Source organism: Dendroctonus ponderosae, unplaced genomic scaffold, assembly GCF_020466585.1.
Source record: "Dendroctonus ponderosae isolate FM_Combo_2020 unplaced genomic scaffold, Dpon_F_20191213v2 Dpon_F_20191213_1, whole genome shotgun sequence".
Taxonomy (NCBI): Eukaryota; Metazoa; Arthropoda; class Insecta; order Coleoptera; family Curculionidae; genus Dendroctonus; species Dendroctonus ponderosae.
Genome location: NW_026017110.1, coordinates 22636121 through 22650737, shown reverse-complemented (window position 1 = coordinate 22650737; position 14617 = coordinate 22636121). Strand labels below are relative to the sequence as shown.

Sequence of the window (14617 nt, the reverse complement as noted above, 5' to 3'; positions counted from 1 at the left end):
CGTAGATCATGATGTTCTGTTAGAATCGCTGAAAACTGTTTTCCAAAATTCGCAGCGGGTAGTGTACAGCATCGATTTCTGTGGAACCCAGTAGCTGTCAAAACTTTCACATTTTTACGAATAACTCGGAAATCGTAAATTTTTCAGGTAAAACGTTTGACACAAACTTAACTTAAATTTTGACGACAAATCTGAAAATGAATGAAAAAAAGGGCGGTTCCATTTAAAAAACCAAAGTTGGTAACTACCACACGTTTATGATACATCCCGTATATTGGAAAGTAATTTTAAAATGTGGACCTTTTAAACATGAAAAACTTTCGTAGGACGTATTTTCTTGTAAAGTTCATATTTACTGAGATATCGCACTTTGACGCACTAATGAGCAACCCTGTATATATAAAGCTATAAAAAATGCTGGACAGTCTAATGACCAGATAATTCACGGATAAAAGAAAATAATAGATTGCGAATAACTTTTTTAGTGCATATCAGACATATTTTGCGTTTTCACTGTAAGTACATATTTATGTTCTTTTTTAACGGGTTCTATAAATGTTGGTTATCCATATAGATAATTGTTAATCAATGTACTTAAATCATCGGAATTATATTCTGGGAAGCAAATAAAGTTCTAATTTTCTATCCCGTAGTTTCTACTATAACTCATGTTCATTCCTCCTATTGCGCTTCAAATTTGGTAATCTAAATGCTTGTCCAGTCTAAGCAAGAAATCACCCGTCTATAAAATAGACTTTTTTAACAAAGGCACAATTCAAAGTTGAACGTTGCTACTTGTAATTCAACCCATTCGCTTCATTAAGCTCTTGGGATTCGGATTTCAAGCGTGGTTGCACGTAGATAAAAGTGATGGGCCACGTTCCGGACGTCCAAAAATGGTCAGACTTCCACGACAACTGCGTATTTATTACAGTGCAATTACGTACGATATGAGGGAACACAGAGGTACCACTTATTGCCAATAAACAAAGCTATAATCATTTGCAGTATCATCAGCTACATGTCGCTCAACGACAATCAATATCATTTAAGTTACATCTGAGACGATGATGATTTAGTTCATTTGGATAATTCATTTAGGATCTCAAGTTATATCAATTCTAGCTGTGACATATTTACAAGCTAGAAGCGGAATACTTCAAATTAATCAAATAATCTGTTTTTGATCGAGTTGAATTGTTGTCGGAGCCTTTATACTTCCATTAATATTACCTTCAACATTATCCTAAAAAATCCATCAGTGACCCATTTCGTAATTTGTAGCCACCCACAAAAATGTGCAGAGCAGAACTGGTAGCGTCAATGGCAGACTTACTTATTTTCATAAATATTGAAAAGCACCTAATAAATAACAAATAATTTTGAAAGTCTAGACAGTTATAGATCAATAAGCCTATCACATCTATTCAAACAATTTGCTTCTTTGTCACGACGTGCAACCTAAGTAATTTTGTTACATTCATTGAACATGTTAGCTAAACTTGGAAATGTTCGGTACTCCTATTTGAATCGAATCGAAACCTTATTGCTTACGGTAAAATGCATCTTTAAGTTATCTGAATTTTTTCATCGCAGGCATGTAGTAGAAAGCGCCGTCTATTGCAAAACTTGACCCAATGAGACTAAAGAGTATCGACATTGTTAAGTCGAGTAAGCAAATTTATGAAGGATGTACCTGAGCGAACCCCTCAACTGATCGTATCATCTCTCGTTCAAAAAGTTATAGTCAGTAGTGCGTTCAAGTAGATTGGAATGAGATCTTCTATGAGAATAAGGTAATAACTATGCCAATTTTGTGAATATTTTTTGTCGATGAGATTGGAGACAAAGAATGAGGCAAGAAAAATGTATTGAGCACTTCGTAAATAAACTGTAAGTAAACAAAAAAATTCTGCTTCAGATAAAATTCCTACTGAGTGGAAAATGAAATAATGCAAACTTGCTGAAAGTTTCACATGCCGCCAGTTGCACAAAAAATATGTTTCTGAATCTCAACGCCAGAGACATAAAGAAAGACCTTATGTATATCTCAAAACGGATTTTTATTTTTTCGCCTATTTCTTATATTTACAGGGTGTTCAACAAAATAAACTCTAGTTTTGCTGTAATAAGACTTTTTCTCTTGGAGCGATTTTCAAAATATAAAGCTCATGTTGAAGCTAAAACTTCACAGTCGATTTAAGATAAAAATTCAATGTACAGGGTTGCATTAAAAGTGACCCTAATTAGAATTGCCCCCGAGGTCTCGAAGTTTCAAACAGTCCGTTTACAATGAAGCAACCCTGTCTATCAAATTTTCGTCTTAACTCGACTTTGAAGTTTTAGTTTCAGCATGAGCTCCAGATTCTGAAAATCGATCCAAAATGAAAAATGTTATTACTGGAAGACCACAGTAAACTTTTTGAGCACACTCACATCATACACGAAATTTTCAAAAATCGCAGCTATCAGGTTTATCTTTATATTTATCTTGAAATCCGATTTTTTTTAAATTGGGATGATGCCAAACTTTCACAATTTTTGTATTGTTTTATTTTCCATCCTGCAGGAACTCTATCTGCAGAACACAATTTTTCCAAAAGCACTTATTGACTGAAAAAGAATTGGAGTAGAAAAAGCTTGAAACAGAAATCAAATCGCAAACAGCAATCAAAAGTTACTCAGTAGCAAAGTTAGGGCAAATTTGGTCATGTAACAACTATTTAGATGAGCGGTTTAGTTTAATTCATTACATTGTTTGATACTTGGATATGTGCAAATCGGCCTGAAGATCTGGGAAAATAAATTTCACCGCCAACAAAATCCACGCAATTTGTTTAAGACAGAGATTTTAAATATTAACAAGTTATAGTTATCAGAGTTAGATAAGTATTCAACTCAACTGCAAATTTTCACTGAATGTCGCCAATGTATTTAAAATGTATGTTTTCACCCACTCTCGAGAAAGATGTTCGTGGAATAAATCCAAAAACAACATAATTACAGTTTAATATATTATTCACAGGTAATAAAGAAATTCTCAATGTGTTTGACCGGCATAATGCTTGGTTTCTTTCTAAAATATATTCGGGCAAATGGAAGCAATCAATCATTAGCCCATGCGTTTCAGAGAAAACGATTTAAACTTACTGTACCTTGTTCCAGAAGAGAATTAAGCAGCTATCATTTGTTGTATTGATATTCAATGTTTACCTTCACGTGTACAGAGATCCTACTTTACATTAAACAAACTGTTCTGTTGAATAAATCAAAATGTTAAACAAGCGCTCATCTACATTCGCAAACTTAGTAGCTTGTGATCTAGTGATTAAATTATAATCGAGCTGTTTGAGCAGCCGATATTGTCTGAAATATTGTCAAAAAAATGATCATATTCAGGGTGTTTCATAATGGCGTGTTTAAAAATACATTTTAAAGAGCGTCTTTCCCAAATGTTTTAGCTTGTGCCTCCCCTAAGCAATTATTCATCTTGAGATAAAGAATGTTGATTAATGATTTTTCGAAAATACTTAAGGCGTACAAAACATCATTTCGGGACACCCTCTAGATCTATTTAGAAATAAAAAATTGCATTCCTAAAAACTTCAATATGAAGCATTTGGGGTAAAAATATGTTGTTCTTATTATACCTATAGTAGCAAAACCAATGAAATTCCACGCTAGAGCTCCAAAGTAAATGTGCAGTGTTATGTTTTGTTGCAATAGTTTGATGAGTATCTTCGTGGGTCGAATTCATTTGCTGTTTATAAAAAAAATCGTAGAAAGTTCTTACCTGAAATCCAAGCTCAAATTTCTCTGATGATTACTAAGTCGCCCGCGAACTCCATGAGTGCCTCCAACAGATGGAATGGCACCTTTGCCATGTACTCCCGGAACTGAATCTCTGAGTCCTCCCATTTTCGTCCTTTTTAAGGCCAAAATGCTGGACGTTGGCTGGGGCAAAGCTGTGCCCGTCGTACCAGCACTCATTTCGAACCAAATACACTAACTGTAGACTACCGTCTTCGATGTTCCTCCATTGTATACGTTTCCAGGCCCATTTCAGAATGTAGCAACTAGTAGAGTTTTGTTCCAGAGTTTAGCACGTTTGGCTTCTGAAAAAAATAAAACGAAGACATTAAAACAAAATATTTATACTAAATTTTGTTGTTCATTGTTGTTCATTTTACAAATCTGTAAAACATCAAATTTGGAGCAGTTGGTTGAATAATTTTGAAGTGCTTTTTGGTTTTGAAATCCGAAATCGCAACGTTATCTGGTTGCAAAATATCTCTCTTTAGAGATTAAAATTGCTTAAATAAAAAAATAAAAAAACTTAATGCATAGATGCTTATAATTTTTAAATTCCATTTATTTGTAATCAAAATGGATTAACGGTCTGCCAATAGTTTGCAAAAGTGTTTGTTAGATTTGGCTATTGAAATAAGTTTATAAAATTTAAACAATTGAGCGAAATTCGGCAAAAAATATTGAAATATTTGTTAGATATTAAATTATCCAGTTCGAAAATATTCCCTTTTGTTCTTCGAAATTTAAATATTTGGTGGTATCTTCAATATGACCTCGTCTGAGTCTCAAGTTTTAAATCACAATACAAAATGCCATTCAAATACTGGCGAACGTTCCACAATATAGAGGATCCCAATCTTGAATACATAATTTCATTAATCAGTAAAAGTCCACAAGTTAAAAAAACCATTTATTTAATTATTTATATTTCATAACCAATTAATTCTAACCTCATAAGAACTGCGAATACATGCGAATTTCATAATAGCGGAAATATTGCTTAGTCAACCCAATTGTCTACAATAAAAAAACGATTCAATTATGGGCGACAAAATTATTTTTGAGAAAACTCTTATAGTGGATGTGCATTCTTGGCATCCACTATTTGCAAGTAGGTACAGATTATTATTTTTTATCGCGACGCCACTGATAATAATCCGTCATAACCCTAAGTTCACTTATTTAAAAACTTATTTAAAAACTCCGAAAACCGTTTGAAAAATATATCGTTTCTGTTTTAAATTGAACAAGAAAGTAGTTTAAACTTAACTCATTCACAAATTAGCATAATTAACTGTCACATTACTACCTACCTACAAATTGGCCTACATTGTTTTATGACTACTCACTGTTGCTTTTCTTAATCTGCTGATATGAATCAATGTTTTGTATTTTAATATCAGTTTACCCATTAGCACTTTAACAAAAAGATGAATCTGCATCAGTGCTCAGAGTTTTCTTTGAAAGCAAATGTTTCATAAAAGTTATGTAACTAATAAATCATAATGACTGCAAGTGAATGGAGCAACGAGAAGGACGTTGGTTTAACCAATAAAGAATAATATCTCTATTATAATGTTCAACAATACATACTAGTCAAAATTACCACTCCTTGACAGTTAAGTCTTTAGAACAAACAAATTTATTTTAAATCAACTTTTACGAAAGACTTTTTCAATCAAATTGTATCCGACTCCAGCCGTTTTCGGAATTAAGGAATCCTGCCTGATACCCCACATTAAATTAATAACATTTGGTAGATATATTAATTGATTGCTTTCACTTTTTTTAACCAACTATATTTCAAGCCGTAAGTATTTCTTCCTGGTGATGTGGGTTCTACAAGCCTGTCTACTACGTATGGTAGACTACCTTGTAAAATTTAAATATGACCTTGTTTCCACTGGAGACTGTTACCCAGTATTAGATATCATCTGTATTTTTGCAACATGATATAATACTGTTCTGAATATTGGGCAATCAGCAAATATACTAAAACCTGAACCAATTAAACATAATGTCTGTGCAGTTATACGAATATCTAATAGAGACCTGCTCGAATGTTAGCTCGAAGGAAATACCAGAATTACAGTAGTGGTAAGGTCAAATAGTTTAGTTAAATAGCTAACTATTAGTTATCACACACAAATATTTTACAGTAAAAAAGAAAATAGTCAACGAATAATAAAGAGTACAAAATATGTCCTTGTGAAAACAGACCTCATAGAAAAACTTATGGCTTATCAGAAGGCAGGTTTTAAAAAATAAAACTTTTAAAATACTAGAGAAGTACCAATACTTTCGTTAAAAGCCGGTTCAACATCTAGAAATAAGGACAAAAGCCATAAAATATCATAATCGTAAAACAGCTTAAGTATACCTATGGAAAATGCGCATTGTAATATCAACTGATAACACGTTAAAAATATTTAAACAATCTACTCAAATGGAAAACACGTTTCCGATTAATCAATATACCTACGTACCCACCACTTGACTTTAATATATATATAAAAAGTGTAATAATAATAATTTAATCTTTATTTCTATCGAAAAAGGCTGTCGGTTTTTCTGCCGTAAAAAATCGGTTTTTCTGCCGTTGCATTTATAATAAAAATTATTTAATGATTTTTCTTGCTTTGTTCGTTAAAACTCATTAGTTTTACAATTTTTCCAAGCTGAAATCAACTCTTTTTGATAAGCGTATTGTGTGGGATACACACAATGAGAGGACGAAACAACTAAAATAAACTGAACTAAGAAGTCATAACATAAAATACAATCTGAAATCCTCACTTTAATCATTCGAAGTAAGAATGGCCAACTTGTGACCTAAATTAAGTCAGTCTATAGAGGAACGACGTCTGATAATGTCTGGCCTACAACAATATTCCAATGTCAACTGAACACCATTATTTAGTGATTATATTACATAAAAATAGATTCTTAAGGCTAAACTGGTGAATCGACAATCATATAAACCAGAGTTTTCATAAAGAGTTAACTTTATGAAATGTCGTGATTTTCCTTTCATATTTACTACTATGCCTTATGGAATATACACATAAAAATCGACATCCAACAAAAACCTATCTTTGTATAACTACTTAGTTCTGCTTGGAAATTTTTGGACAAAATATATTCTTGGTAAAAAAATTGACTTGGCTAATTTAATTTAAGAAACTTTTCACATGAGTTACGTGACGCTTAAACCTCGAAACTGCCCGAACTATCATAATTTAAGCTAACTTGCATTTTGTAACTTATATATACTTGCTAAACGCATAATTATTGTAGTCAGAGAAAGTCAGAGCTAAGGGAAGTACTGTATTTGTGAAAATAAAGTTTTTTAAGAAGGAAAATTCCAAAGTCCAAAATATAACTCATGTTTCTGGCGCCTCCGGGTTGCTAGAAGTAAACATCAAGCTTTAATCTGAAAACACTCAACACCTTAAAAGTGCAGGATACATAAATGTGTTGAATGTAGCATAATTTAAAATGCGCACAACCAGAACGCTTTTCAATCTCTAATCACCATCTACTTAAATCAAATTTCCTCGACTGTTTTATGAAATTCAAAAACCTAATTAACAAACAAGCAGGCTGTACCACCCATTGTCTTCGAAATATAAAAAGATTACGGCCTACATTAGGAAGACTTTGACCTCAAAGTGGCGCCTTGGCGTTAAACTTTTTAGTTATAATTTAAAAAATTTGTCAAACTTGGAAAAAATGTTCATTATTTTCATAAAAGCATTGTTTCATATTACTCAATTTCAATATGAAAACAAATCTTAAGTAAGCACAAATGATTTTATATTTCCAAAGAAAATAGTTTTTGCGGCAATTAATGAAAGGACTAGCGGCGAATCTTACTACAACTAACAATTTTTGTGTCTTTTAGGAACGATCTGAGAACTTTAAAAAATCTAGGTAAGTGAATAACGCAAATATTCGGTATGAATGCAAATGGTTAACAGTTTTTAAAGTGTTGCAATTCACTTGGCAGGTTTTACTTCTAAAGCATAATTAAGCAAATGCAGTTTTCGAAAGAAATTATCAAAAAGTTCATTAGGACAAATCAGATATATTGAGCCGTTTCCAAGATATAGGTTTCAAACAGTATGGTTATTCAAAACCATACTAATTAGCTAATTGGCATAATGATAAAGTTAAAATGTAGTTATCAAGACCCTTTATCGATAACACCCTAATGTTCATTCCGATGCTTTTAATCGCTTCCGAGATATACTTAACTGAAATTGTACAAGTATTTCCCAAATGTCTGTCCAATCCGAGTCTATTTGCTGTAAGTAATTTTTTTACTTCATCTCCTAAAAGGAAAATAGCACTTTGAAGACTTGCCTACAAATGTTGTAGGATACATATTCTTAAGTTGTCTTTATCTTTTAAGCTTTCTATTCTTTATCCTACTTATTTAAAGATTAGGAATTTCTGATCAAAATCTAATTAAGAAAATACTATGGAAGAAAGACTCTATTATTGAATTTTAACGAATGACGATGGATTGGATATATGTATGTACTTAATATGACCGTTCCTGAGATTAAATCCTCGAGGGCCCTTTAATTATGATATTTTTCAATTAAACATTGTTCTCACGACAAACTATCAAAACTGATCCGCGATTTTCAGTTGTTCTGGAGACACATTTTTTGTAGGAAGACTGACGAGGCAATAGACTAAAATTTAGTTCAGCATATGTCATTTCAAAACGTTCCTCACGATAGATGCTATATTATCAGCGGCTTTTAATCTGAATCAAATCAGAAAAATTTGTAAAATGTTGATAGTAATTTTGGTGTGATTTGGACGTCCATTATTAGAGTCGCACTATGAAACAGTGGGTGTGCGCCAAGTTTTAGTTCGATATCTTCAAAACGTTGTTTGGAATCATTAATAAATCCAAGCACACAGGAAACAGTTATTTTTAGGTCTTCTTCTGGTTTAGAAATTGTTAACAAAGCCTTACGACGGAAAAATGTACAAGCACTTTTCAACTGTCTCTCAAGCCCGAGTCTTTCTTTTTGGAGACTAAAAAGTTTCTTTACTCTCAAGAGGACAAGATAATTTTTAATTTTCAAAACATCCTAGCAATGAGGGTATGACTCATCAGATATAGTTTAGCTTTCACGTTTTTCTAATTCCATATTGTCAGTTGATCTGGATATATGACGGGTTCACAATTCTGAGGAATACTCGATCGTCAATGTTTTTGTCCTAAAACTCAGTCTAATTATAATACCGGAAATGCCTTTTCCTGAGCAAAGTCATCTTCACGATAGCTGCAATAATTCCAGTTCGTTCAATGATTTATTTTTCTAGATCTGTTGGTGAAAGGTTACATCGGCTATAAAGCTATTAAATGAGATCTTTTCTGGCACAAAATCTATACACTTGAAGCCACAATAGAACACAGGTTAGTAATCTTTTCATATCAGTTGTGTTGTAGGTACGTCTGAAGTACAGGAAATATAAATAAAATAGGCTCTAGTAAGTATTTTTAAAAGCAGTAGGTTTTCTGATGCAGCAATTTGAATTGTTTTGTGTTAAAACTAGTAAATCACCGGATGTAAGCCAATTTGGGTAAAAGAGGCTTTTATTACTTATGAATTTGCGTTATAGGTACTTCCAAATTTAGTGGTAAGCAAGTAGTACTAGTGATAAGTATTAATGTCAGATCATTCAATCTTTAAAGTAAGCAATAAAGACGTAAAAATGTTGTCGCTTCTATTTATACATTGTGGTAATTCCACCTAATTTAAGACAGGTTGATATGTCTTATGTACAGGTTGAGATTGAGAGATTTGAACTCCGGATGTGTAATTGACTAAACAGATTTATCTGGGGAACAATTTGCTGAATGTGTAGGCAGAACAATTCCAGGATGAGATGAGTATTTAAATATGTATCAAACAATTGAACAAATAACGTTCTTAAATATATGACATAGGTATAAGCCGGGATGAAAGAAAATTGTTTATTTGCACCGGATTTACCAATAGCATGTCTTTGTATGTAAACAAACGCCAAAAGTAAATAAACACATTGGAATTAGAGAAAATCATACAGGAAATGGCGCTTTCATTTGTAAGGAATATAAAAATTTAATTCATTGTATAGGCAATCAAAAGCACCAGAATTTTAACATACAAGGGTGTGCCATTGGAAAGTAAGATTGTAGAGAAGAACATAATGCATTTATATCCGATGCAATTGTCCAGCTTTCTACATACGGCCGAATCGTCTTCTAAACATGCATAAATAGTGGAACAAACCAGTAATTACTTTCTATTGTGCTGAGCTTGGAATATCCTTGATAAAAATACAACTGAATGTCACTACACCTGCCAAATGTTCTCCTCGCAAACCGAATCCCGGTAACAACAACACTCCAGAAACATACACAAAATAAGGAACACTTAAGTGAAACGGATAGTGTTCGTTTTCGGTTTATTTCGCAAATGTCTACTTAAAAACACGAAAACATTGCGGATGCCACAATCATATCACGACGCCATATTAAACTGTCACGACCGCCTGCGTACAACACCACAGCGACGATAAATAAAACTGTGCAGGATGGACGTTATTGTACTGTTGCCAAGTTTTCAAAAAGTCCTTAGAAGTACTTCAGAGAGTTTTTGCAAGCATAATGATTAACACTCAATAGTACACTGTGATTCAAAATTAGAGTAATTTCTAATGACGGGTTCCTGGAGCTTACTAAAATGAGTTCCGAAAAAAAAAGTGTTTAGCTTATTTCTCGAATAATTTCAATTTTGTTATTAAGCAATATTTTAAAGAAAGGTTGTTGATCTGTTATGTTGCGCAAAATACTTTAAATATTTTAAAATCATTGCAAAACTTGCTTCAATATAAAGGAAATCTCTATTTGGTCAAAATAATATTCTGTATTTTTATGAAATATCACAACGGCATCCCAGCAGATATTTGTTGACAAACATGTCATCCGTACAGAATATTTGCGGTTAGTTTTTATACGGTGCTCCTCAAAGCTTTAAATGTTCAACAATGTAAGAAATGCCACAAATTTGCCTTCTTTGAGAAGACTCTCAATTGGTGAAATCTCCAATATCACAGTCTGTTATGTATTTCAAGCAATTTCAAGCAATGCTAATGGCCAATAGAAAAATCATCAAAGAACGTGACGGAGTCTGCTGATTACTGAAGTCCTACTGAAGGTCATAGATAAAGACGAGTACTGTAGAGTAGAGAGCTGAAGGTACTCATAAAAAACAACTAAGACCATGCTGAACTTGATAATGTTCGACCAAGGAGTTTTACACAGGAGCACAAGACTTTGGAAGAAAGGTTACGTTACTATCGTTTAATAAGGATTTCAAATTTTCCCACAAACCTTTCCATTTAAACATCAAATTCTGCAGATTCGAACTTCATATAAGAAATGGAAACTGATGTTGTGAAATGTTGATATGAAGAGAAGTGGTGCACTTCTGTGATACAACTCTTGCAGGTAATAAGTGGAAACATTGAAATTGTATTGGAAATTCAATTGAATTTGTAAATTTTAAAATATAAAGCTTTGCTCAACTGATTTTAGATCAAATTTTTTGTTGCACCATGACCTAATGATTAATGTTTTTTTAAATTGCCTTTTAGTTTCACCTGTTACCTGTATTGATTTATGCATAAAGCGACAGGTGGCTGCATTATGTTAATTCGAAAAACGTCTTTTGCAGGTGCGAATTAAATACACGGTGGCCAAAGACATTAGTAATTTAAATCTGAGACTGTGGCCAAATGTCTGAGTAGTTTTTTTGCAATTTCCAAAAATTATTTTTTCTTTAATCGAGTAACTAGATCTCCCAGTAAAATGAGGTCAATTTCAAGACACTCCGTATACTTCGATAAATTGTAAATGAAATAAATCAGAGCTGGAGTGCTTAAATAATCAAGTTCAATCCCAGAGAGATATACATGTATACCCTGTAGGGTGTCTCACGTAAACATAAACGAGACATTGGGTTATTCTATAATTTTCGCTCCTTCTGTAGTTGCTCGTGATCTAACGAAGTAATTTACTTTTAGCTTATATTAAAAAGTACAATTTTTTATATTTCAAAAACGACTGTATTTTTTCTCTATGTAAGTTTTTGATTCGTAATGGCATTGATTACGGAAACTCACAGGATTCGGTTCTACATTCTGTTTATTTTTCATATTTACAATGTATTCATACCTATAATCGCGAATAAATAAATAAATTCTGTAAATTACCTCTGATATACCTATTTCTTTCGAAATGTCTCTTTCAGAACATACTAGTAATGGATAAGTCGGAAAGCTTTTTGTCCCATTGTCTATTGTGTAGGTATATACAAAACAGGCAGCTTTCCTGATCGGTAGAAAAAACACTAAAGAAACTCGAACAGAAGTTAATGGAGGAAAGTCCTCTTTTCTTATTAAAACCTTGCTTATCCTAATTTTCATATTAGTTACCTATATTGTGTTTAACCTAATTTAACACTTTATAGAATAAAAAAATACAATACAGTATAAATTTATTGTATAGGTATATTAATTTTCTTCGAGAGCCATAATGCTATGAATAATATAGATTATGTGATAATGATCAACATTTGCGAAAATTATATTATTTTTCATTAAAAGCTTCTATAACTAAAAACACTAGTGTATTTCGGAAATACGCACATATTCTTTGGAAAATTTGGAAGCTTAATACCGTTGGCTAGTTTCCTAATACCACGGCATAATGTGCTGATAAAATAATGGCTAATGACGGGAACCATGGATTACCTAGAAAAATAGTTCAAGGATAATTTCAAGCGCCGGTTCCACCTTGAACTGAGAAATTATTTTAAGCTAGGAGTGTTCGCTTAAACATAGTTTAACATATTGATGTATGAATTTTGCACAGTATCGAGAAGGGCATTTTCTGAATAATATTACAATTTTGCAACTAGTTGCTAAATTGTTAAATAAAATCTGAAAATTTGTTGAAAATACAGATTAAATTTATAGTTGAGCGATATTAGGTAATGCTTAATAGCAAAGCTCGAAATAATCCCAATTATTCTATACTGGGCACTTGGAGAACCAAGCAAAATTACTTAGTATTTTCCATCATTTAAACAGTGCTCTCGAACATCAAGAAACTATACTTAATTTAATTACCATTGAGCGGCAAACTGAAATTAACAGATGTTTGTTGGTGATGACTGCTTACGTAAACCAAGTTGATTGACTTATGATTCACATATGCGGCTACTGGTGAAAAACTAGCAGCGATCAAGGGATGATCCCCCGAATGTTAAACACACCTTTCGTCCATAGATAAAGACGAGTAAGTGCTTTCGTCTGGGTTGAAACCTTTCTTTGTCACGTGCGAGAGTCCGCCGACCGTTCCCTATTTTATGAGGGTATCGCATGTGGCAGACTAAAAAATCTACTTTCTGGAAGATTAAAAAAATAAATACCTGGTATATGGATGTTTACAGCTTATTGAATGTGTTTGCTTAAGGAAATTTACCTTTTAAAAATTATACCAGAAAGATTGTACCTACTTACATTCCCAAAAAAGGTAAATTAGTTAACAAGATAACAGCTCTTGTAGGCATTGAAAAGGTACACTAGAAGCATATTGCAAAAGTGCACAAATGAGTAAGAAAATAGGTATCATTTCTTTTTAAATTTATGTTTCACTTATCGGTATTTTGTTATCGTTTTTTTCCTATGGAAAGGAAGAGACAATAAACCGAATGGGAGGTCTGCAGCAAAAATCAGTGGCTTTGCGGTAAATGAGGAATCGATTAGTTTCTCGCATCCTAGCTGGAGGTCCCTTTGAACAGTTCCTGAATTATATTTTTTGGCCTGTATTGACGAAATACAAAGCTAAAAATTTCTAAACATCTTTTCGAATTGCCATAGTCATAGAATAAAGCAAAATAAATTGAAAGGTAATTAAAGGGCCCAAAAAATAGCATGGTTTATAAAAGGGAATCTTTGTTAATTATATAAATTATTCTATTCAAATAAAAGCTAATAGATAATATACGAATTATGTGGCGAAATATTCCTACACATGTTTTTACTGAAATGCCTGATATTGGCATACACTTTAGCATCTCAAATTTAGCTGGAAAATCCGGTTTTTGTAGTAAACTTATTTAAAAAAGTAGTGGCAGGAAATGATCAACCATGAAAATAGATACTGAGTTACATTATAAACAGAGAATAGAAGAAATAGACGATTAAACCAACATCAAATGACGACATTCTTGCCAAGTCAATTAAAATTCCAGAGCTAATGAAATGTGGGTCATTATTAATAAGCATTATTTCCGAGCCATTGTACTTTGCTAAATTATGTAATTATCATATTGTCTCAGAAACTTCTTTCGTTTTCAAAACTTCTACTCGAATGTAGCCAAAGCCGATTTTCCCTTAGATGTAACCATTGATTTGTTTAGACTCAATAGTAATTATCCATTACATGTAGTTAATTTATATTTTTTAACGCAATGTTTAAATTAAAATTAATGTTCTTTGACCAGCCTTGTTTATTGTGCTATTCAATTCGGTTTTTATTACTCTTGATTTCTATTAAACATTCTTCTTCATATGGCTCTATTTTGGATTAATTTACGGCTTTATTAAAGGGGAAAAAAGTTTACTCTATGAATCTTGAATGATGGTAAATTATTATACGATTAAGCCCAGAAATTGTACATGCGATTTCTAAAAGATTTTAACAAAGTAGAACAAATCCCAAATAAGTAGT

The 14617-nt window shown here is 32.4% G+C and overlaps 1 protein-coding gene and 1 long non-coding RNA gene across 3 annotated transcripts in view; one reads left to right on the top strand and one right to left on the bottom strand.

Moving 5' to 3' along the window:
- Nucleotides 1-10396, bottom strand: part of LOC109532767 (phosphatidylinositol 4-kinase beta) — a 53715-nt gene extending 43319 nt beyond the window's left edge. For both annotated transcript variants that reach the window (XM_048661818.1, XM_048661819.1), the window contains exons 1-2: nt 10120-10396; nt 3794-4115 (exon numbers count right to left, since the gene is read on the bottom strand). In XM_048661818.1, the coding sequence (XP_048517775.1) occupies nt 3794-3990 (197 nt within the window). In that variant the 5' untranslated portion in view covers nt 3991-4115; nt 10120-10396. The remainder of the gene's footprint in view (nt 1-3793; nt 4116-10119) is intronic.
- The window catches only part of LOC125502693, a 14137-nt gene extending 2038 nt beyond the window's left edge, over nt 1-12099 (top strand). The window contains exons 2-3 of the long non-coding RNA XR_007280473.1: nt 9157-11329; nt 11476-12099. This is a non-coding gene — a long non-coding RNA (uncharacterized LOC125502693). The remainder of the gene's footprint in view (nt 1-9156; nt 11330-11475) is intronic.
- The last annotated feature ends 2518 nt before the right edge of the window (nt 12100-14617 follow it).